Genomic DNA, 26619 nt, shown 5'->3' on the forward strand with positions numbered 1-26619 from the left:
CAATGAATCTAGAATATAAGAAAGTTTTTTTTAATTAAATTACAAAGAATAAAGACCTATTTTCTACGATATTTTAATTTTTTTAGATCAACCTGTATGCTAAGCTAAACATTACACCATATTTTAGATTTGAAAAATTTAACAGGTGTGCAGCATTATTTATATAATATAAATCATGTTATATTACCTTAAAGAAATGGTGGTTTACTTTGCATCGGAGCATTAATAGCAGTATCCTATTTCAGGCTAGGATACATACATGGATTCTAAATGTCAATATTCTTACATTACTTAATGTTTGTCACAAATATATTTTTAATTTACAGGAGCTGGTCATATAATTACAATATCATCAAAAAGTTGATTTATTTCACTAATTCCATTCAAAAAGTGAAACTTGTATATTATATTCATTCATTACACACAGACTGATATATTTTCAAATGTTTATTTCTTTTAATTTTTATGATTATAACTGACCAACTAAGGAAAATCACACAAATTCAGTATCTCAGAAAATTAAGAATATTACTTAAGACCAACACAAAGAAAGGATTTTTATAAATCTTGGCCAACTGAAAAGCATGAACATGAAAAAGTATGAGCATGTACAAGCACTCAATACTAGTTGGGGGCTCCTTTAGCCTGAATTACTGCAGCAATGCGGCGTGGCATGGAGTCGATCAGTCTGTGGCACTGCTCAGGTGTGTTATGGAGAGCCCAGGTTGCTCTGATAGGGTGGCCTTCAGCTCTTCTGCATTCTTGGGTCTGGCATATCGCATCTTCCTCTTCACAATACCCCATAGATTTTCTATGGGGTTAAGGTCATGCGAGTTTGCTGGCCAATTAAGAACAGGGATACCATGATCCTTAAACCAGGTACTGGTAGCTTTGGCACTGTGTGCAGGTGCCAAGTCCGGTTGTAAAATGAAATCTGCATCTCCATAAAGTTGGTCAGCAGCAGGAAGCATGAAGTGCTCTAAAACTTCCTGGTATATGGCTGTGTTGACCTTGGACCTCAGAAAACACAGTGGACCAACACCAGCGGATGACATGGCACCCAAACCATCACTGACTGTGGAAACTTTACACTTGACCTCAAGAAACGTGGATTGTGTGCCTCTCCTCTCTCTTCCTCCAGACTCTGGACCCACCCTGATTTCCAAAGGAAATGCTAAATTTACTTTCATCAGAGAACATAACTTTGGACCACTCAGCAGCAGTCCAGTCCTTTTTGAAGCGAGACGCTTCTGACGCTGTCTGTTGTTCAAGAGTGGCTTTACACAAAGAATGTGATAGTTGAAACCCATGTCTTAAATACGTGTGTGTAGTGGTTCTTGAAGCACTGACTCCAGCTGCAGTCCACTCTTTGTGAATCTCCCCCACATTTTTGAATGGGTTTTGTTTCACAATCCTCTCCAGGGTGCGGTTATCCCTATTGCTTGTACACTTTTTTTTCTACACCCTATCTTTTCCTTCCCTTCGCCTCTCTATTAAGGTGCTTGGACACAGAGCTCTGTGATCAGCCAGCCTCTTTTGCAGTGACCTTTTGTCTTGCCCTCCTTGTGCAAGGTGTCAATGGTCATCTTTTGGACAACCGTCAAGTCAGCAGTCTTTCCCATGATTGTGTAGCCTACAGAACTAGACTGAGAGACCATTTAAAGGCCTTTGCAAGTTTTTTTGAGTTAATTAGTTGAGTAGAGTGTGGCACCAGGTGTCTTCAATATTGAACCTTTTCACAATATTCTAATTTTCTCAGATACTGAATTTGGGATTTTCCTTAGTTGTCAGTTATAATCATCAAAATTAAAAGAAATAAACATTTGAAATATATCAGTCTGTGTGTAATGAATGAATATAATATACAAGTTTCATATTTTGAATGGAATTAGTGAAATAAATCAACTTTTTGATGATATTCTAATTATATGACCAGCACCTGTATATATTAAAACTCCTTTAATAAAACAACATGCATTTTTTTCACACACATGGACTACTTTGATATTCGTTACCTGTCCTTTATTTTGACAAAGAACTACCTGGGGAAAAGATATCTGTTTATTAATTAATTAACTAATTGTTGCATATTGAATTCTTTCCTATATTTTAGTACAACGTGAGGCACTGTATAATTTTGCTCTCATTATTTAGGCCTAACTAAAACAAGAAACTAAAAAAAAGAAAACTAAACAAAACTTAGCAAAATCTATTTAAATCAAAATAAATGAAAATAAATAAATGTATTAAAAAAACTATAACTCTGTTTAAACTCAAGTTTTCTCATTATAATCATGCTGATGACTGATAGTGTAAGTCTATATACTGCTGTGATCCGTTTCAGACTTTCCGTATCATAACATTTTAGAAATGAATTTATTCTAATAACATTTTAGAAATTGCATTCTCAATGAGAACATCGCGGAGATTCAGCCCAGTGCGGGTCAGAAATGCACAGGCGGACTGAAAGACAAATCGACAAAACTATTTAAATGTCATAATATTCATTGTCACTATTATCTTATTTAAAAATTTCACATGTTTCACATAATTTGTGTTGCTATCTGCTCTGAGAGTGCAAGATTTGGTTGTTCGGCGTGCATGCTGCTGAGTGCGACGCTAAAGAGATGTGTTAAGGGGTTATGTCATATATTATTGTTTGTCTATTTTTTCTTCATTACAAATATTGTTTGTTTTTATTTTGTATCATTGCATGTAAAAAAATATTATCTTTGTTATGGATATGCAAAATGTGAAACTGCAATCTTTGCAGTCTATAGTATTTTATAATTATTTGTACAATTTAACTTAACCTTCTTTGTATCTTTATTATTTGATGTATAGTCAATTTATTAAAAAAAAGAATTTGAGAGTAATTAAAACATTTTTATGACTGACAAGAACACAAATGATTAACGAATAGGAGCAGCAGATCATTTTAAAATGTCTAATACCCTTCAATTTACAGGTTATAACTGCACCTTTCTCTGATGTAGACTTGTGAAGATTTATTTTTATGTGGATCTCATACTGTAGCATTAACCTAAAATAGATGTGCTCTGCTACTATTCATATCTAAGTGTTTGTGCAGAAAAGTATTAATGCGCATGCATGACAGGGAGGCGCCCGCATGATTTAAAAATAATGAAAAACTGGGGTACTCCCTGATTATAAAATTTGAATGAAGATTGCATTTCTCTCTAAAGGGGCATCCAGTAGGCTTCTAGACATCTCTGTTAAAATTTTTAAAGCATTTATATGCGTTTGCATAAATTCTGCTTTCAGAACTGTGTGTAACGGGGAGATGACACATCCTTTACATTGCTTTTTCCTCTGAAACACAAAAATGAAAATTGAAATAAAATGTATATTTTATGTTTTGTGAATGGTCAACCCTTCTCCATTCTGCAGATATTGTTGCTCTGGTTTGTCCATTGTAAATCACAGAAAGTCTACAAAATATATTGTCTCCCAAAAACTCTGGTCTTTTTTTTGTCAAGTCCGTAATGCATGTGTAGTTCCCAGATCCAAAATAGCCTATAAAACACATTCATAGAAGGATAATTTTCTGATGTCTGGACTCTGTTTGGGATTTAGAAAAACATAAAGAGATGGTTCAATGTATTGGTAATGAATACATTCTGTGAGAATTTATATTTCAGGTTTCAACTGCAAATGTCATATTCTTAATGCTGGAATTGCCCAATAATGACTAATAATGATTAAGCCTAAACAAAGTCTCGAGACAGTTTCTTATTACTGCACTACATTTTTACATTTGTATTGTCAAAACGACTGCAGTGTTGCCGCATACAATTAAAACAGTGCAAAACTGATAATAGTACAAAGCAGCAAGCCAAACCAAACAAAGCATTTGTCCTAAAACAGACACTTTGCCTAAACCTGCTCAGCAAATTTGAAACGCTCATCAGAAACTCTCTATATGAAAGAGCAAGAGATTCACACCTTTATGTCAACCCCCCCACGATGAAGCTAACTACCCCCAAACCCAAACACCTTCCAGCTGGATTGAATTCATTCACGCTACTGGTTACTCAGTGTAAAATGGACATGCTCTATCTAAAATTTAAAAAATGGTGTAACAAACTAGCAAACTGCAGAATACACACATCTGTATTAATAATTTTATATATAATTTAATTATAAAAAAAAAAAAATAAAAACTTAGACAAATTTAAAGAAACTTAACATACAAAAACCAAATAATGTTAACCAATCCCCTACACATAACCCATCCAAAGTGCACACACACAGCAGTGAACAAACACAGCAGCGAACATACACCGGAGCAGTGGGTATCATTTATGCTGCGGTGCCCAAGGAGCAGTTGGGGGTTCAGTGCCTTGCTCAAGGGCACCTCAGTCGTGGTATTGCCGGCCCGAGACTCAAACCCGCAACCTTAGAATTAGGAGTCAAACTCTCTAACCACTAGGCCATGACTTCCCCCAGTAGTTGAAATCACTGACCAAACTTCTACCACTGGATGGATAAACCTAATTAAAATTTAGTGTTTGCGCACGCAAGACAGACGTGCTCTTCATTCATCTCATATTCACAGCTCTTCATATTTTACAAAGTACCCCATTGCACAACCTGGTGGTAGTTCTGTGTACAATTTCAACACGCAACTGACTTGCCGTTAACGCCGTGGCCCTGTGGCGGTGGTAATAGGCATTTTTGTTGGCCACCTACTGTACATTTAGGAATATCGATAGTATCGATACCAACGCTGGTATTGGTATCGGATCGATACTAGCTTGATTAGATCAATACTTAGGGTTAATTTTCTCTCCTCTACATTTAATTCATTGCTTTATACATTCAATTGACTTTCTAAAAATTAATTTTCTGATTTTTAAGGATGTTATATTATAATGTTATTGTTTTATTTCATTATTTGATCTCCGTTTACAAAACAAAATATCATTTTCAGTCAGTGTGCAAAGTACCTCTTTGCACAACCTGGTGGTAGTTCCGTTTACAATTTCAACACGCGACTGACTTGCCGTTAACGCGGTGGCCCTGTGGCGGTGGTAATAGGCATTTTGGTTGGCCACCTACTGTACATTACATTTAGGAGTAGCTTATCAGTGGTGACTATGTAAAGGTGATGTCCATATGGCAGAAATGTACAGTGAAATCATGCAGTTAGTTATTCAAACAGACGGTGAAAACTATCAACAGCAATGATAATATGTTTAGAAACATCATAGGAAAACATATTACAGGAAAATGTTGTAGTTTTGCATGTTGTTTGTGGCATCATCTGAGGTCTTCTGGGGAGTCGGCATCATATCTCTTCTCAGTCATCTCTCAGCTTCTATAATTCCTATTAACCTCAGGATGCCCATAGAGTGGCAGAAACAGAGAAGCAGAAGGAAATTAGCATAGCTGCTGTTCAAACCATTTCAAACAAAGTATGATAAACAGCGTTTAATCAGATATAAACATGCAGAATACCCATACCAAACAAAAAATATATGGGAATACATAAATCATGGAAATTACTTAAGTAGTCAAACCTATTAATTAGAAGAGGGGTTTCCCAATACTTTTGGCAATATAGTGCATTAGGATTTTTGTTTGTTTGTTTTTACGTAAGGGTATGCTAGAAAACCAAAGATTGTTCAGGAGCTGGAGGATTTTTCAGAAGAACAGAGGGAGGCTGCTGAGGACAAACTAGGGACTCATTCAGTTCAATTCACATTTATTTGTATAGTGCTTTTCACAATACACATAATACTAGTCATCCAATATTTCATCTCTTTAATACACTAATAATATTTGCTTTCTAATAATATGTCCCACTGGCAGAATGTATATTGAAAATAGCAGAGGGCCAAACACAGAACCTTGCGGCGCTCCATAATTTATTGATGGTAACTTGAATAATTCCTCATTCAAATAAAAAAATTGGTAACTGTTTGGTAAGAGGAACCATTTATGTAAAGGGTGAAATTGATGTACTCTGTCACTGTCTAGCAGAAATTTGCCCGGGGCATCACCAGTCAGACCTCATGTTCTAATCTGATCCAGAACCCCTCCATAAGTGAGATGCCATTGCATGCAGGTGGCAAGGTAGGTTATGCTGATGACTCCTCCATGTACTCTTCCAGCTCTCTTCCTCTTAGAAAAATAACCAGTTTAGCACTTCCTGTCCTATAGTTGTAAATCAAAGATAATTGAGGCTGAATCATAGGGGTGGGCGGATCGATCGTAATATCGATACCAACGGTGGTATTGGTATCGGATCGATACTAGCTTGATTAGATCAATACTTAGGGTTAATTTTCTCTCCTCTACATTTAATTTATTGCTTTATACATTCAATAAAGAGTAGAAATGTCTGTGTGCATATAGGACATTCTTTTCACGTCTTGTATGCTGGAAGCGGATAAGACTGGAAGCCAGACCCATTCAATTTACAGAATTTGGCCTTTTTATACAGTAGCCTATTACTGTCTTCAACTATTAAGCCACATTAAGATTTTTCTTTATAATGGCTTTTTATCAGAGGAAAACACTTAATATGCATGCACTTTGCGTTCATATCCTGGGCTGCTTGCCTGCATATAGTTTGTATCATCAGTATACGGATTTGGCCTTTTAATATTACTTTCACAATGCATTAAGCCACGTTACAAATATATATATATATATAAATATATATATATATATATATATATATATATATTAATATAACAGGGCTTTAAGATATATATATATAAAAACTCTTTCGTTGGGAAGATGCTTAACATGAAACTTTACTCATTGCTTTCAATATCTGGGCTCCTTTGCTTGCAGACCCCTTTCAGAAAGGCAAATAATATAACAGGGCTTTAAGGTGAATGTAATATTTTAGTCATATCAACATTAGTTATTGTTAGTTTTCAAAGTGTAATTGGGCATTTTAATGTATGATTTTAAAAGCAAAAAGTATCGGTATAAGTATCGTTGATACTGGCCCTGCATTTACAGGTACATCTCAATAAATTAGAATGTTGTGGAAAAGTTCATTTCAGTAGTTCAACTCAAATTGTAAAACTTGTGTATTAAATAAATTCAATGCACACAGACTGAAGTCTTTGGCTCTTTTAATTGTGATGATTTTGGCTCACATTAAACAAATTAGAATATGGTGACATGCCAACCAGCTAATAAACTCAACACCTGCAAAGGTTTCCTGAGCCTTCAAAATGGTCTCTCAGTTTGTTTCACTAGGCTACACAATCATGGAGAAGACTGCTGATCTGACAGTTGTCCAGAAGACAGTCATTGACACCCTTCACAAGGAGGGTAAGCCACAAACATTCATTGCCAAAGAAGCTGGCTGTTCACAAAGTGCTGTATCCAAGCATGTTAACAGAAAGTTGACTGGAAGGAAAAAGTGTGGAAGAAAAAGATGCACAACCAACCGAGAGAACCGCAGCCTTATGAGGATTGCCAAGCAAAATCGATTCAAGAATTTGAGTGAACTTCACAAGGAATGGACTGAGGCTGGGGTCAAGGCATCAAGAGCCACCACACACAGACATGTCAAGGAATTTGCTGAACCACAGACAACATCAGAGGCGTCTTACCTGGGCTAAGGAGAAGAAGAACTGGACTGTTGCCCAGTGGTACAAAGTCCTCAGGAAAACTTTGCAGGTGTTTTGACAGTTGATTAGCTGATTGGCATGTCACCATATCGTTACATGCCTCCCTTGTCTAGGGTCAGGGATGGCAGAAACAAGGAAACTTATGAACGAGCTAGAAAAGACAACAACTTTTCTACCGGCCACCTGGAGATCTCTCCTGTCCCAGCACTCCACAGAAAAATCACACAGACTTTCAGCACGGTCAAAAAAAATTGGTTTATTTAACAAGTAAAAAAAAAAAAAAAAAAAAAAAAATAGTCTCCAGCAGCAGCAGAGACCAAGAAGGGCACCACTTCAGATGGCGTCTACAGCTTTATCCACAAGCTCTCCCTCCAAAAGCCAATCAGAGCAACCAAGTGATTGATGACAACTAGGACCAGCTGATCTTCATTAAGCTTTTGCACAGAGTAGAGAGAGAGACAGAAAACAAAACACTGCCAAGACAAACTGTATTCAACATAGCAGCAATAACCAAATACCGCACAAATAACACCAAATACAACAAAATAAAAATACGCCTGGGGATGTAACACCCCCACCACCAAATTTACAACCCAAGGATTGTAAACACTGTTTCTTTCCTGTGTACAGTAGCATACAGTCATCTCAGTCACCATCAGCATGACAGGCTCTAGAGCAGGGGTGTCAAACTCAATTCCCGGAGGGCCAGAGCCCTGCAAAAGTTTTGTTCCAACCCTGCTTCAAAACACATACCATGTAGCTTTCAAATAAGCCTGAAAGACTTGATTAGTTGGATCAGGTGTGTTTAATTAGGGTTGAATCTAAACTATGCAGGGCTCTGGCCCTCCAGGAATTGAGTTTGACACCGCTGCTCTAGAGAGTGCATCCGCCACCACGTTCTCCGAACCTTTCTTGTGCTTGATGTTCAAGTTATATTCCTGCAGACAAAGTGACCAGCGCATCAAACGCTGATTGAGGTTGCACATGCGGGAGAGGAAAACTAATTTGTTGAGATAGTGAATTGGTGGGTTTTTGTTAAATATGAGCTAAAATCATCACAATTAAAATAACCAAAGACTTAAACTACTCCAGTCTGTGTGCATTGAATTTATTTTATACACAAGTTTCACAATTTGAGTTGAATTACTGAAATAAATTAACTTTTCAACGACATTCTAATTTATTGAGATGCACCTGTATTGTTGCTCTTTTGTCAGCTTGATTGCTTCTATTGTCCTCATTTGTAAGTTGCTTTGGATAAAAGCCTCTGCTAAATGACTAAATGTAAATAGAACTCCTAACACATAATTTGTATTATCTATGTCAATATTAAAATTTCTGAGCATCAGTGTTTTATTGATGTTGACTAATAGGTCTGAGAGAAACTGGGCCATGTAAAACTGGACAAGACCATGGTGGAGTAAGAACAGCGCAAGTACACTGCCCCTAGCAGTGAAGAGGGGACTAGCAATGACCTCACTAGCCATGATGGTAGAAGATGCTGTGGACATCCCTGCTGGAGAAGTCTGTGCAGCCCAAACACACCAGATGGCAACCTCAATAACCGAGAGTGCAGCAGAAGGTGGTAGGATATCCGGGGCTCCCGAGACAGGAAGGGCCGCTGGCACGCTGGCCACAGTTGGCTTGGGACCGGCCTCCATGGCTGGGAGCATGATACCCCCCAAAAAAATTCTCAGCGAGTCTCTGGCATAGCTGCAATTACGTGACGAAGCTCTGGTGTGGTGGCCATGTTGGCTGAAGTCTCTGGCATGGCAGGCATGATGTGAACATGATCTGGCATGGTGGCTACTGCAGGATTGCTGAGTTCCTGGTCTGCATTTAACGCAGGAAAAGAGAAACCGCTTATTAAGAGGACAAAGTCCATTAAATGGGCCAGGGTCCATGGCAGTGCTTTTAGGCATGAGATAATAACAATATCGGTAATTCCACTGCGAGAAATGCACTTGAGGGCAACATCATTAAAGTCCACCTGACAGCAAACTCTGCAAAACTCCTCATAACTCTTCAGGGATCTTTCTCCCTGAGAGAGCTTTTAGAGCTGAACTGCTGGGTTAATTTTTTACGGTCTAGCTTTCTGTAGCAAATATAGCCTAGAGGCAAGTTACAATGTGAACCCACGTGTAGTTTTATTAAGAGTAACATGAATTAAATAGAAATTAAACAAAGATTTGGCTTGATAATTATGGACATGAACTAAACATATACAGAATCAGAACTCGGGGAACAAAACTAAACAAGAGACAGTGGGATAGTGATGGGTGCGTTCGAAACACTGCTTCACAAAGCTTTGAAAAATTTGTGAATCGTTTGTTTCGAATCAGTGTTTCGGGGTGCGTATCAAACCAGACAGGTCACGAGATTTTAGCAAATGAAGCTTCGTTACGTTACACTGTTTCACAACATTTAGAAACTCTGAGGGTTTACCACTAGGGGGTGTTGATCTCAGAGTGAACCCATGAACCACTTCCGGTTGCCCAGTTAATCATGTGACATGAAATCCTACTAAATTTTACTATAAAAATAATAATAAAGAATTCAGGGCCAGATGTTGTGGGTTAAACAAAAGGTTATGTAGTTTAAAAAAAATGTGTAAAAACATTCAGTACTTTCAACTTACAAATCACTTCATACCTTAAAAATAACAAAATGAGCTTACGATAGAATTAAATCCACCTCCTCCTGACTGATAACATTACTCTTGCCTGCTGGTTTTTATAGACAGCTCTAATGAAAACACTTAGTTAATAAAATAATTACATAAATCAATTAATTCATTAAATAATTTAGTTCATTGTGTTAAGGGTTTGATTATACTTAAAACACATAACACAAACACCGTTGTTTAATAGTATTTAAGTGTTTATTATTTCTTTTATAAAATTATATTTATAAAAAAAAACATTTCCATTTGTTTTATAAGTTTGGTCTGAGTTCTTGATGCTTTTACAATGTTTTCACCAGAAGTTCTCACAAACAATTGAATCTTCAATCAAATCTAAAAATATAATAATCTTCCCAAACCATTGTTTCAACCAACACAATGCTTCGAAAACAACAATACTACAGCAAGAAACAGTGCGAACATGAGGGCAATTTTAACTAACAGACTAATGACAAACAAGGTACACCTGTGAACAATCAGACAAAGAACCAATGAGAACACAGAACACATGACTAGAACAACCAATCAGGATATGACCCAATCACAAGGGGCGCATAAGGCAGAATAACAAGAGGAGCAAGGGAAGCACATGACAAATAGGAAGCATCACAATGAGAAATACAAAATAAAAGACATGAAAATGTAAACATGAAACATAACCCAAAACCATGTGACAGAATTAAACATGTGCTCTGTTTACTTAGGAATATCACAAAACCCAATCAGAAGGGCTTTAATGCTAATAAAAGTAGTGTGGTGGAGCAGAGTCATTAAGACTGAAATAATCGTGCAGTGTGTCTCAGGCTTTACTGTAACCTGGCTAAACTAAATGAATTTCAACTGGCCCAGGTATCATGAAGCAATCGTGCCGATTTTTGTGGCCGTGCCTCCTAATTGGTGGTCCTATGTCGTACAGTGAGAGAGGTTCAAAGACGGCTGTTGTCCCGATCTTGTGACCAAAGACAGCCTACAGTAATTTTCTGAGAGTGTCAGAAATTCAGCATGATCATCACACAGTGTGTTTGCTGCTACGTCTACTGACAGGCCAATAAAAATGCAACATGAAATCAATGCGACATGGTGCTAAAACATAAAACTGCTTACCTCAACCCAGATAGCAAAATTTGTCACATTATTCTTTGAGATCTGACCCATATACCATGCTCTTAGAAAGATGAGTGTGGCCCAGATTTGGCCCTGAGAATATTATTAAATCAATGGCTGTGGCACAGATGTGGCCCACTTTGAGTAAATTGAGAAACTGGTTTGTGTGGCATCGTGCCACAGCTGATGGCATATACATGCTATCATACTCAAATAAAGACAATGAAGCAGTTTAAATGAACAATTTTTATTTTTTCACATATTTTTAATAAAAAAGACTAACAATTTAATTATAAAGCAGTTTAAATGAACGATTTTTATTTTTTCACATATTTTTTAAAACAAAGACTTTATTTTTTTTTTATTTTAAGTTGAACTATCAATAGGAAATATTACAACTGCATTACAGTTGCACTGGAAATTAACTTTTAAAGAATGCATCACAACATTGCAACGATTGGTTACAAGATTTAAAATGGGGTCAGAATTTTCTGTGTGAGATTTGTAGGTGTTGAAATAAAATGACAAAAAAGAGAGACAGGTTTCAATAAGACTAGTGTATTTACAATATTCACATGAGACTTTAAAACAACACAATAAAACCAGGAAAACTCGGGCCCCATTTTAAATCTTGTTACCCAACCTACTTTGCTGATATTGTGGCCTGTATGGGGAACGTATAAGATTTTAAAAGCTGTGTCAAGAAAGTGTTTAAGTATGAGGACTCATTTTGAAAATGCTGCTACTTTTAAAACACCTGCTAATTTTAATGATTTCACACCAGTGTGATTGTGAACAGCTTTGTGCTGAAGTACTTTCTCTTAAAACATTGTTTTAAAACTGGAGAACAGGCCCGGACTGGCCATCGGGAGCACCAGGAGAACTGACCATATACACCGAGTGTTCTCCAGAACTTCCTCATAAAGATGAGCAGCTCGTAAACTTCCGGTGAAGCTCATTTTGTGTGCTAAATATAGATAGAAACTTTCACAGAAACCTCTCCTGCCTCATTATTATCAGAAACTGATAAATAAAATAATTGCAACACCGTAAATAATAATAGCGTCATAAACATACAGTTTTATCTTATTTAATAACATACATGCAGAGCCTGATAATCCCAGGAGAGTACAGACACGTAACTGTACATTTAAATGCTGACAAATAAACACTACCGTAACTATTTAGGCTAACGGTTGGGCTTATCTCTTAAATGACATCATAATGGTTTTCTTGAGAATCAATATCTTACCTTTATAGACATGAACACATTTTTAAAATCTTACAACATTTTAAAGCCTTTATTATTTCTCAGCTCTACTGCTGGGCAGTAAAATTCACTATAAAGTTTCACTTTTCATCCATAAAGACGACATGAATAAATGTGCCAAAAATGAATTAAAAATAAAGACTTTTTAAGATGAAAATGACATGAAATTACCATTATATCCAGGAGATAGAAGCAGAGGATCAATCATTGGCTGCCAGCTGCATTTCAACTCCCTAGTTTTTTCATGTCTTTTGGATTTATTATAAAATGACTATTATAACAAATTTAGTACTTTACCGCACTGAAATATAAAGCATAGAAAGTGCAGGAAGCCACAAAGTCACTTATCATTTAAGAAAAAACAAATACATAAGCCCAGAAAACCTATAATTGTGAATTAGGCTACTTAGTTAAATACAAATTAAATAAGTTAAATATTAAATTTTAACAATTAAACAATGCATTCAATAGTTTGAATTTTTTTTTTTAGATTTAATTTAATAAATACATCATTTAAGTTTTATCTCTAACTGTAAGCTGCTAAATATACAGCTGACTAATACTGTATACTTCTTACAATTAATTTACTCTGAATTTACACATAAATATTTTGACATCGGTTCGTCAGAGTAACTGATGCATGGGACTCTAAGGTGAGGAAGCGGCCAGAAAAAGCAGTGAAATGTGGAGAAATTACTGACCTATTCAGGGCTTTAAGTGCAGGTCAGTTTCATCTGTAAATACTGTACTACTGTAGTTTTGTCTTTACTAACCAACCTAGTTGAGTATTAAACTGCTAGTATCTGTTAGGCTGTCAGTGTCACCCCATTATTATCATCAGTCAGAATACTGTGCTAAAGGACCTCATTAACGATTGTAAAGTTACATTAAAAAATATAGCAGACAGATATTCACGTGGATTTATTAGATGGGAGGGAGCTAGAGCAGACAGCAACACAAAAATATAACACAACCTAATAATGCAATAGTGTGTTCAGTGTTAGGACTTTTCAATAAAGATATTGTACTAATTTTGACATTTAGGCACTTTAGAAAATATGTTTCAATAAATTTGTATGAAATATAGGTTTGTTAAATCTAGGGCATTTAGTCATTTCAAGAAAAATATCAATCTGTGTTAACAAATTGCAATGTTGTTCAACATAGCTCTGTTCATAACAGTACACCTGCTGGTGAAGAAGTGACAGGTACAAGAAAAAAGGGAGAGACGGATATTGGGGAAAATGGAAGTGAAGGTGCAGTTCAAGAGACAACCTTTATTTTCCACGGCCCCTGACTAAGGATTTCGATATTTTTATGTAATGGCGATACAAAAAACAGGGTTGTCTGTGGTGTATAGAAAATTGTACCCTTTTTACCCCTAACAGGTAGATATTAGTACCTCACAGTATTCTCCAGTCTCACCTTTGCAAGCACCTGGATTATCACTTCTCTTGGACTGTATATACACTGGTGGACACTTCTTTAGGGTATAGTGCAATGGACTGTATGCTTTTAACAGCCTTTATTGTGTTGTTTTAAAGTCTCATGTGAATATTGTAATTACACCTTTTTGAAACATATCTCTTTTATTTCATTCTCTTAACACTTACAAATCTCACACAGTAAAATATGACCCCATTTTAAATCTTTTGACCCAACCTACTTGGCTGATCATTACAACATAACCTAACAGCTCAAATCAACTTAGCAGATGTAGATTACTCCTTCTGGCGCCTCTTCCTTCCTCCATCCCGGTCTGAGGCCAGGTGCAGCCACCTTTTCATCACGTTTTCAATTTCACTGTTTGTTGCCGTCGATGAGAAGACATTCTTTCGGACAGCATCTAATAAACACAAGTATAAATTTAAAGACATTAACTAGAGAAACAACAAGAATTGAAAAAAAGAGAAACAACACGTACAGCTGACTTCAGCACCTTAGACGAAAAGGTTTTACTGAGACATTAAATCTCTGCAAATTAAACAACTCCAAAAACAGCGTTATCAGCTTCACGCGTTACTAACCAGACTGACTAATTCTCAAATACTACTACATAAAAACTTATTAATTTAAACTATACATACACAAATAAATTTTATCCTACACAAACTATTTTGTATTAATGTCTTCATGTAAGCTATATTGACACAAGTTATGTTTCTGCTACACAAGGTATTTAAGTTTCGTTTATGAAGAAAACTGTGTTGGTATTATTGTAGGGGTGCACGTTGAAAATGCATGTTGGTCAAACACAAATTAGTTTCAAGGCAATCAGTTTCTACATACTGCAAACAAATTTTGCCTTGGTTTAACTCAAATACTTTTGTAGCAAAAACAACTCAAATGAGTGAAAGAAACTCATGTGAGTACACATTATTATAACAGCAAATATAAAATTCTTTACTGTAATCCACAGTATGTTACTGTAAAATATAATTTAAATGAAACAATTATTTTTAATGGAACAACAGCTAACACCTCTTTCACATTATATGTGTAAGCATTGTACAATTTTGGTTATAAGTGCAGCTGGTAGTGCTGTTTGTAGAGATGTTTAATCATCCTCTGCTGAGATCTTGAGAGATTTAATGTCTTTTATTTGCAATTGACTTCAACTCAGTGTCTGAATTCACTCATGTCGAGTGGACTATTGTGACTATTGAATTCTAACTAATTTATGGAATAGAAAATAGCCATAAAAAGGGTCAATTACAGACAGCTTTTGAGTGTGACCACATACAAACACAGAGCACAGTAAATTCACTGCACTGTAAAACATTTCTGTGTAAATTTGCAGTAATTAACTAACAATGGCTTCACCTACAAAGCACTGTTTATTTAGTTTTTTTTTTTTTTTTTTTTTTTTTAGAATTTAGAATTACAGTGTAGTAAAAATTGTCATGTAAATTACCAGTAATATACAGAATGTTACTGTAATGCAATAAAAAATTTAACTTTAACTAACTAACATTTTATTTCTTCAATTCATTTGCAGAAACCAACAGCCTTAAATTGGCCAACTGCCACTTATGTTTATAAACTAATATTAATAAAACTTTTTCCATGTGAGTCCAATAAAAAAATAATACTCTTAAAATGTACTTAAGCAAAACCATTGAAACTAGAAACATAGTTTTAACTTGAATCTTTTAGAATTAACTGCACAGTTACTGTCTTTAAATAAAGCAACATGCAGCAGAACATCAGTGTCTCTCTGCTCATCCTTGACCTAAACACAGACTTCAGCACAATGATAAAACAAAAAACTCAGACAAACAGAAACCCTTTAACCCGTTTACTGTCAGTGGCCCACCGGTGGACCCATTTGCCTTCTTTCCAGGAAGAGGAAGAAGTGAGAGAGGAAGTGGAAGAGCACCAAGAGAGGGACAGACAGAGGGCGAGGAAGACAGATCCAGTCTGTTTCATCTGGCACTGAAGATAGATGGCATACACCAGATGAGCCAGATATTTCACCACGTGAACCACTGTTTAGACCTGCTCGAAGCCCTGGGCCTCAGATTATTTCAACAGAATCCTACAGTCCTCTGGAGCCATTTTAACTGTTCTTTTCATCGTCTGTTTGCCAGACCATAATACAAAATTCCAATGCCCACACTGAACACCTGGATACCGCTAGGAGACCGAGGCAAGAGATATGTCAGAAGGACTTGTTCTCCTTCATTGCAGTTGTCATCTACATGGGTCTGGTAAAGCTACAGGCAGTGACAGACTATTGGAATGGCTCCAGGGTTTATAGTATCAGCTTCCCAGCATCAGTCATGTCATGCAGAAAAGTCAGTGCCATCTCTTCAGCACTTCACCTGAGTGATGCAAAAGTGGATGCTGAAAACTTGAAGAAAAAAGGTACACCTGCCTATGATCGCCTCTGCAAACTAAAGCCATTATAAGACCAGCTTCGTGACGGATGCAAGAGCTACTTTCATCCACACCAGAACATCATCATTGATAAGTGAGTCAAACATTTTTCTGGAAATGCAAAAATGTTGATAGCTATTTTATGTATTGATTATTGTTATGTTTGCTTTACACACAGGAACATGGGAGGAGTTGATGTATCCGATGCCCTCATTGAGTATTACACAGTGCTGCGAAAAAAGAGAAAATGGTACCACACTTTTTTCTTCCACTTCTTGGACATTGCAGTGGTAAATTCATTCATTATCCACCAGCAGCTGGCTGCACTGCAGAACAAGAGGGCAAAAAACCAAAGAGAATTTCAAGAAGCTCTAGTTTGTGAGCTTGCTGACTGGATGCCATCTGCTGCTTCATCTGCTGCTCCTGCTTCCCATCACTCTGCGCACCACAGACCAAAGCACATTGCACAGTCCAAGCGTGCTTCAAGAAGGAAATGCAAATCATGCCACAAGAAAACCCCAGTCATCTGCTCTGCATGTAATGTGGCCCTCTGCTTCTTGCCACATCGAGATTGTTTCAACAACTGGCATGATAAAAATACCTTGTAGTCCTTATTACTGAAAAGTAATAAGACTTTTCACTCTTGCAATCACTCTGCACACCTCAGACCAAAGCTTATTACTGAAAAGTTGTAAATAATTATATACAGTGATGTACAGTTGTATGAATAGTTATTTATAGTAGTAATAGTTGTTGTTTTAACAGTATATTTGTATATCTTTGTGTATTTATTGTATATGTTCATTGAAAATACAAACAAACAATAAATGCAGTTTATACTGTTTTAGAATATTTTACATCTTGAACACAATAATTTGAATAAAAAAAAAGAAGATATCAGTCTGTGTTGTGGTGTGAGGTCAAGTGGTAATCAAGTGTCCTTGAGGAATCATCAATTGGGCATGAATGTTGGTCATTTTTTGGTATAGCAGCTCGTGAAAATACAATTTTAGATATCAGACTGATACAAGATATCAGTCTCAAATTTGGAACACAATTTCTTTAGACCTATGGCTTTTATTTCATATATTTTTTAGGGTGAATCAAATTTGTATTCATATATTTAATAAATTATAAAATTTTTATTGCTGTACTTTTTTATTACAATAAACTTAAACAGCTATAACTTTTTTGTTATTTAATTTTACTGTAGACACCTGTGCAATAAACTTCAAAGTATCTTCTTTAAAACAAGACCAGAATGAGGATTATATTCAACAGCATTCCAGAATAATATTCATTTGAATTTCGACATCACCTTTGCAGGCCTACACTCAAAAACGGGCATGACAGTTAACAGGTTAAATCCCAACAGAACAGAACATTAAACACTAAAAGTTATCCCTCCATATCACTATGTGCAAAAACACACAAAATAACATTTGATTTCAGGATTTTCTCTCTAAATTTGAGTTCACATATTTGTTTTCTATTAAGTGCAATGTGATTTCACAGTAATTTTACAGTAAGCTACTGGAAGCAGTATGGAATTACATTTGCTTCATAAAAAATTAACGTAATTTTATAAAACTGAACGTAACTTTTTCAGAAACTATCAAAAATATGCCATTACAAAAGAAGAAAAACACAATGAAAATGAAAAAAAATAAACTCAGTCGAACAAATTTAACAGGCTCTTCAAATATGCTTCATTCTTTGTTAATGTTTTTCAAAGATTTGTTTTCGCTAATCGTGGATTCTGAATGCATCGCCACAGATTTCACTTACGCTTCGCAGTTTTTCGTTTGGTGTTTTGACACAAATTTCTCGTGGGGGCGGGCTTAACAGTGATCTACTCTGATTGGATAGTGAGCTTTTGATGGACAGGTGCTCTCTGACCGGGAAGTGGCGCGCATATTGGAAAACTCTCGCGGTGATTAAATCTGGTCTCTACCGCAAAAATTCTTTTTCACAGACAAAGTGAAAGAAATTTATTTTAAGCTCATACACAGGTTCTACCATGTAAATTAGTTTATACAAAGATTTAAATCTGACATCGATTTTACAAGCTCTTTTTATTCAAGCGCTCCTGTAGCTCAAGTGGTAGAGCATTGCGTTACCAAGCGCAAGGTTGGGGGTTCGATTCCCCGGGGACACATGATAGGTAAAAATGTATAGCCTAAATGCACTGTAAGTCGCTTTGGATAAAAGCGTCTGCTAAATGCATAAATTTATTTACATTTATTTGTTCGAGTTCTGAAGAAACTGTACACTTATTTTGGTCATGTCACTACACTCAGAAACTTTGGGATGATGTTGGTGTGTTTGTCAAGTAAGATTTTGCCAGGCTTCTCAGTACATATGTAAAACATTATATTTGCTTAAAACCACTCTTACCCCACAAACTAAAATAAAAGTAAAACTTTTAAAATTTTTCCTAAACAAATTTCACATTCACAAATGCAAATTCTCCAACTGTAAACCTGTCTTCTCTGTCATCCTAAAATAAATGGAAAACTATTTGAATGTAATCTCAGTATCTACTAATAAGAAAGGACTGTTAGAATTTGCTCTGCCTTTGATCTCCTTGTGTCATTTTGTTTAGATTTTGGCCCTCTTTTTCTTTAGTTCTGTTTTATTCTGGGGTTTTTTTTGTGGTTGATATTATGTGATGTATGTTTATACTTTTTTATGTTTTTGTTCTGCATTAATAAAAAAAGAAAAAGAAAGCTCTCGTGGTGATTTGTATGCAATACGTCGTGCCTTGTATTACTAAATATGTAAATAATATTTGACCTTCGATCGTCTCAGTCTGTAAAGATGAGCTCTTGTCCTTCAAGGCAGCTTGAAGTAAGCTTGTGTTACTGAAGTAACCAATAACATCGACACAAGTTTTATTTTATTGTTACAGTGTGCAGCAGTTTGTTGCGGGTTATTATTGTCATTAAGTAACACAAGCTTACTTCAAGCTGCCTTGAAGGACAAGAGCTCATCTTTACAGACTGAGACGATCGAAGGTCAAATATTATTGCTTTTTTTTCTCACTACTTATTAATGCAGAGCATTTCAAATATGCGCGCCACTGAGTGATGTCTGTGCTTCCCGGTCAGAGAGCACCTGCCCATCAAAAGCTCACTATCCAATCAGAGTAGATCACTGTTAAGCCCGCCCCCTCGAGAAGTTTGTGTCAAAACACCAAGCGAAAAACTGCGAAGCGTAAGTGAAATCTGTGGCAATGCATTCAGAATCCACGATTAGCGAAAACGAATCTTTGAAAAACATTAACAAAGAATGAAGCATATTTGAAGAGCCTGTTAAATTTGTGCGACTGAGTTCATTTTTTTTTCATTTTCATTGTTTTTCTTCTTATGTAATGGCATATTTTTGATAGTTTCTGAAAAAGTTACGTTCAGTTCCATAAAGTTACGTTCATTTTTGTTGAACCAAATGTAATTCCATAAAGCAGCAGCTTTGCCAATATATTACTATATATATACTATATTATATTTCTACAGCTTGCTTGCTGTAAACTTAATTTACAGTTTATAACTGTTACAATACATTTTGCTGATGTGTCTTTTTTCTTACTACTTTAACCCTTTTAACCCCACAGAAAAGCCACACTGCAGAGAGTAAAAGTAACACCGAAGCAGCGTTGCCATTAATGAGATAATCAAGTGATTAATTAATTACTAAGCATTAGTGAAAGAACATCTCTCAAGATCTCAGCAGAGGACTCAGAAAACAACTCCACAAACAGAATTACCAGTTTCACACAATACTAACCAGGGGTGCGTTTCCCAAAAGCATCATCACACTATGGTCCACTGAACTCCACTGGCAACAACAGAACTTGTGACCACAGTTGGCTCTAGGAAACACACCCCCAGATTGATTTAATTTCTGTCAGACATCTACAGAAGCTCTTGATGAGAAATAACTGAGATTTAGATGTTGAGATTGGTTACCATTATGGTGAACAGTGTTTACTTTGGTTGGGCTACTGGCCTTTGATTTCTTAGTATTAGTTTTATTTTTTGGCTGCTGTAACATGTAAGACACGTTAGCTATAGCAAAAACAAAAAGCCCAAAAAATCTCATTGTGATGTGGGTTACTTATTGATGATGATTTAATCATCGTGTAGCAGCCTGATTGACTGACCTCTTCCAGTGTCTAACCTTTTATTGAGAGTAGTCACTTTAACCTCACATTACCACAATAGTGATACCACCGCTGTCAATTATGAAGTTCTCCAACACCCTTTTCACAAAAATAAGGTGTCAGTCAAACACACACAGATTTACTGACGAGACACGCATGACAATCGCATGCGATTGATCGTGTAGCCCTAATACAGTGTGTGTGTATGTATGTATATATATAAGTGTGTTGAGGCGAGTTGGAACTAAACTCTGCAGGACACTGGCCCTCCAGGACCGAGTCTGAACACCCCTGCCTTACATAAACATCAAGGCTTTCTGATATTCTCTATGCATACAACAGATTCTTCAAGATATTTTCTAACATTTGTAAATGAAATTTGAAATTTATATGATATCCTTACCAATAACAACATCCTTTATTTGCAGTGCCGCCAGGGATATTTTTCCATTCACCCCTCTCCAGTTGATGCTTTTGGCCAAATCATTTGAAATAGTTCGGTGCATTGTTCTCCACACAGTGTCCTTTGTATCGAACCCTCCAACCAGGCCTAGATGATTGATCTAAGAGAAACATGTCTTGTCAGTTATCTCCATGTGATATATCAACTGATAACAACTCAGATAAGAGTACACCCCAAAAATTACATTTCTGTCATCATTTACCCACCCTCATGAAGTTTGATTTTTTTTTATCTTCAGAACACAAATGAAGATAATTGAAGAATGTTTTCAGCAGTTTGTGTCCATACAAAGAAGGTGAATAACAACCTCCAAAAAGAACAACGTTTGAAACATAGTATGCAGTTTGAAACATATCAGCATTGTTCTGAAGCAACAGAAATCATTTAATATTACGACATTTAAAGAAATAGCTAAGCCAAAAATTATAATGAGCTGATAATAGTGCAGGTGCACAGGTACCATGTGCACAATCCTTAAAACACCACATATATGCAGCTACTAAACACTGTATCTTAATTTGTGTTCTGAAGATGAATAAGAGTCATGCAGGCTTGGAACAACATGATGAAAATTAGAGTGTTTGAGTGGATTTTAACTTCTTCAGGTGATATGTACTAACTGCAGCAAGTACACAGTATGAACTAATGTAACATTTTTCACAAGATTTTTATTTTTTTTTCCATCTCAACTGACCAGTTTTTCTTTGAAATCAACAGCTCGTAACTTCTGCTCCAGCGTATTAAGGGCCAGGAGGTCTTTGACCGGCAGAAGTCCGTGTTCAATCACATAATCGGTGTCCTGGGGTTGCTTCGCATTGAGGATGCGCAGAATGGACTGTTGCTGATCAAGAATCATTTCTTGCTTTGTCAGCATCTCACGGATTAGTGCTGGAATGGTAATTTTAAGATAATATAACATGAACAATGGTTAAAAAAAAAATATAAGGGCAACAGCATGGGGATACATAAAATGTATCTGTCATTTAATTCAATGTAAACTCTTGTACCTTCTGTCTGGGCCTGTCACAGGAAGAAATGACTAAGAACTATTTAGCACATATTATTCAATATATAGATTTTGCTACTATTGGCACAATCATTTTGATACAGTTAATTTTTTTTTTTACAGAATTATTTAACAGTTTACAGTTTTATGCAAACATTTACAAATCTAGTGTACTATTTGTATTTTTAGAAATTAATTTTGCTTGTAAATAGTTCCTTGTATTTCATGATATATTATATGAATATAATGTACACAAATGAGCCAAAGCAATATGCTTTTAATCTCGTTGATCAAAATGAACATCTTTTTTCCAAGTCATTTTGTTCATTTAATTCTCTTCAGAATACAGTTAAAATGAAAAAAAATAAATAAATAAATAAAAAAATAAAAAAAAAATGTAATAGCCAAATTCCCCAACACAAGGCCAGATTATGAGAAACAGAAAGTCATTAGCTCGATCTTTTGTCACATCACATCCCCACACATCTATATATTTGTGTTGAACTGTTCTGGAACAGTGTTGAAATACAACTTAACCACTGATTTCTAGTTGTGTCCTGTTTTGGAAGTAGCTTCGCTTTCACAACAAAACACACAGCGTCTCCACGACATGACAGCAGCAACAATACTACAGCCGTTTTAGTGGGGTGTGGACAAGTCTTAACTTTTATAAAGAATATCTCTTTGGATTTGAGACTTCAGTCTTTGCAACTTTACAGATCTTCTTTATTCACCAAGAGCTTGTAACACTCCAAAGAGAAAGGAAAAATTAAAAATTGCATCATATGACCCCTTTTACTAACTTCTGTATCCAATACTGCTGTCAGAAGATGAACAACTCAGACCTAAAGACTCAAGATAATTTCTTATAATTTCTGTTTCCTGTAAAAATAATTAAAAAATAAAACACCAGGATGGTGCATGTGTGATCAACACAAAATGAACAAATCCCTTGTTGAGACAACTCAGTGTTCCCGAGTCATATTAAAGACTTGTTCAAATTGAATGAATTGTTCATGAACTACACATCACTAATAACATACTGTACTTACAGACAATAAGTTCAGGAGTAGGAGACTGAGGAGTCCTCTGGTGTTTGTGCAACTCAGTCTGTTGAGGCTGTACTGAGTTTAGACCTAGGAAAATAAAGTATTGTAACTATTAGTTGTATTTATTCTTTTCTACTTTAGCAAGAGGTTAAAAGTTAACCATTCATTCATAAATATATCATAAAATTTTAGCCTACACCAACTTACTAGCACTGATTTCAGGTGGCTGCTGAACTCTGTTCCAAGAAACATCACTCTCTGGAAACAAAGATCTTGTAGGCTCTTGTGGAGCTGGTGAGGTTAAACAATAATAATAAAAACAGTTACACGTTTTTTTTAAATAGATCTCTGGCATATACCAGAGATCTGAACGAAACTAAACCAAAAACTGAAATAAAAATAAATTAATAAAAAAAATATATATATATACACACACACACTAATATATATATATATATATACATACAGTCAAGCCAAAAATATTGACTTGACTGTATATATAAACACACACACACACACATATATATATACATACATACATTCATATAGAAACCTGTACTGTATATACTCACATTCATATGCGAAATCCTCAGGTTGCCAGATGGCGTGGTTGCTGGTCAGCATTTCTGCGAGGGATATAGTCTTCAAGGTTACCTCCTTTGTGGGTCGATAAAACTGTTGGACTGGTGGAGCAGCAGGAAGACCTGTGCTATCCTGCTGTAAAGCATCATCTTCCTCAGAGTCCATCGAAAAAGAGCTCAAATGTCGAGTGCGTGGCCTTTAAAAGATTTTTTTTTAAACTTTACTATACAACAACACAAAACAAATGTTACCAAAAACATTACACCTACTTTTTACGTCTGATTTTTTTTCGGCCTGGTTCCTCTGCATCTGACTGAATGTCAGATTGAACCTCAACCTCTCGAACCTTCCTCTTTCCTTCCCCATAGTTGTCTGTTAATTAAAAACAAAAAACAAATTAAATATTAAATTGCTATAAGCATTCTTAAGACTACATGAATAAGAGATATCCATCATACCAGTGGTGAACAGCTCTCTAATTTCGCAGGACACTCAGACTTGGAGTCACCTGCTGCTTGACTGCTGAGGGTAATGAGATTACCTTAAGATGTGGCCAACAGCATCTTCCATTCTGTATACAAACACTCGGTACCAACTCCACTTCTTTGGTTGTTAAAAACTCCACCACTGTGTATATCTCTAAATTTGAATAATGGATTTAAAAAATGAAAAGAATGATCTTTATGCTGCAGTGCTGTATTATTCTCAGTTACATCACTCCATGTGCAGTAAAGGCACTGCAACAAATCGGCCTTGATATGGTAACCTCACATACTTTGTTACATTTCCATTTAGCTCTATGTATTTCAAGCTAGGTGAGAGGTTATCTATTAAAAAGACCCCTATCTGAATGGAGTTTATGGGATAGTGAAAGAAAGGCTCCATGCATTTATATTCTCTGTAGATCACATAAACTTTCTCGTGACACTGAAGAATATTCATTACTAAACCAATGCAGCCTCCAATTTTTCACAGTTATCTCCCATACTTGAGAGATAAGCTCTAGTGATACCTATAACAATCTCACAGAACTGACAAACTTCATTTAAACCTGGTGGGACTGGGCCATTTTCATGTTGTTTTTTCAAGAAGATTGTGATGTTAGCATTTGCCACAGAACTGTCCATTTCTGAGAGTCGTCGGATAACCCGTCATAGGGGATGGTGTGGAGTTCTTACCATTTTCTTTATTTGTCCCAAGAAGTTTTCGAATGGAAACCCAGATATTAAGTCAAGTCTTCCATGTTTTTTGACATCCTCAGAAACATGCGTTAGCTCATGTACATTGTAGCTAACAAATTCCGAACCATACAACTCACTAAAATGCTTTACAAATGACATGAGCAAGCTGTGAGCAACGTCATTAAGACCTATACACAGAGTTGGACTGGAGAGAATAAAAATAGCCACAGATAACAACTTAAAATTGCTGCACACTGATTCTGAAAGCATGTTATGAAGAATCACTGGTGTATAGAACATTGATTAAATGTTTTATACCTGACACGCATACATAGTCAGGACATCGATATAAGCCCCGGATGTATACGAGAGTGATCGGTCTGCAATCACATGTGATAACTATACAGTTCCTCAGTAAAGTGTTAAAGGGGTCATATGATGCGACTTCACATTTTCCTTTCTCTTTGGAGTGTTACAAACTGTTTGTGAATAGATAAGATCCCTAAAGTTGCAAAAACTACAGTCTCAAACCTAAAGAGATATTCTTTATAAAAGTTAAGACTTGTCCACCCCCCCCAAAACGGCTCGTTTAAACGCCCCCACGTCTACATCACTGTGTGGGAACATTTGCATAACACCGCCCAAATGTTCAAGAAAGAAGGCGCATGTTGTGAGCTTTGTAAAAATAGATGCGTTTCAGAAGGCAGGGCATAGAGAAGAAACAATAATGTACAGTATGTGGAAAATAATGTGCTTTTTTAACCTTAAACCGCATAAACACATTTCAAAACAACAAACACACAAAACAACGTCATATTACAACCAACTTAATATCACAAAAAAACAATTCCATTCAAAACCCTTCATCTTGTTGTCAGAAAACTATGGATTCAGAAAACGCTTTTCAGAAAACATAAGTCAAGTTTCATTGACAAGACTTGATACGAGAAAGTTTTGCATGGCAACATCGGTGAGAACTGTCAAGTATTTAAGCAAGAATACACACACATTATATATATACACACACACAGTTATATATATATTATATTATATATATATATATATATATTATATATATATATAGCTGCTCACTCAGACAAAGATGCCAAGACGCAGGCATTTATTACTCCTCAATTTGGCCACACACACACAGAGCAGCTGCTCACTCAGACAAAGATGCCAGGACACAGGCATTTATTCTCCTCAATTTGGCCGGCTCAGAATGCACAGATATGTCTGTCACTTTAAAGGTATGGTTCACCCAAAAATGAAAATTCTGTCATAATTCACCCAGGTTAGAGGTGCACCGATCCGATATTAGGATCGGATATCGGCCGCGATACTGACAAAATAGCTGGATCGGGGATCTGAAAAATTAACAGATCCACGGGCCGTTCCAGGTTTTTTTTTTTCGTCGCAGCAGAACCTACGTCATTCGTCAGCTTCACATGTGTCGCATGCTAGAAGCAACATGAACTCAGTCAGAGAGTTGGCTGTGTGGAGATATTTCACGCTTGCCACGACAAATAGTTCGCACGCTGAATTCCTGCAGCTCAGCAAAACAAAAGGAGCGGACAATATAGCCCAGCAACTAACTTTGCAGGATGCATTTCAAGGACGC

The 26619-nt window shown here is 36.2% G+C and overlaps 1 protein-coding gene across 1 annotated transcript; it reads right to left on the reverse strand.

The window, feature by feature from the left end:
* Positions 1–13288: 13288 nt before the first annotated feature.
* LOC109062591 lies at positions 13289–25509 on the reverse strand. The gene is made up of 8 exons (XM_042754154.1): positions 24276–25509; positions 24087–24189; positions 23808–24013; positions 23443–23526; positions 23239–23322; positions 21875–22068; positions 21121–21280; positions 13289–14522 (listed from the first exon to the last, which is right to left on the reverse strand). Exons 3-8 carry the CDS (start codon positions 23980–23982, stop codon positions 14398–14400), a joined length of 822 nt encoding a protein of 273 aa, XP_042610088.1. The 5' UTR covers positions 23983–24013; positions 24087–24189; positions 24276–25509; the 3' UTR covers positions 13289–14397.
* Positions 25510–26619: the final 1110 nt, after the last annotated feature.

Source organism: Cyprinus carpio, unplaced genomic scaffold, assembly GCF_018340385.1.
Source record: "Cyprinus carpio isolate SPL01 unplaced genomic scaffold, ASM1834038v1 S000006465, whole genome shotgun sequence".
Classification (NCBI taxonomy): domain Eukaryota; kingdom Metazoa; phylum Chordata; class Actinopteri; order Cypriniformes; family Cyprinidae; genus Cyprinus; species Cyprinus carpio.

Excerpts from the sequence above, each read along its gene's own strand:
- LOC109062591 (XM_042754154.1), bottom strand. The coding sequence starts at position 23,982 with ATGGACTCTGAGGAAGATGATGCTTTACAGCAGGATAGCACAGGTCTT. Across the intron at positions 23,527-23,807 it reads TGAGGATTTCGCATATGAAT|CTCCACAAGAGCCTACAAGA; the intron begins GTGAGTATATAC and ends TAACCTCACCAG. Across the intron at positions 22,069-23,238 it reads TACTCCTGAACTTATTGTCT|CACTAATCCGTGAGATGCTG; the intron begins GTAAGTACAGTA and ends TTACCATTCCAG.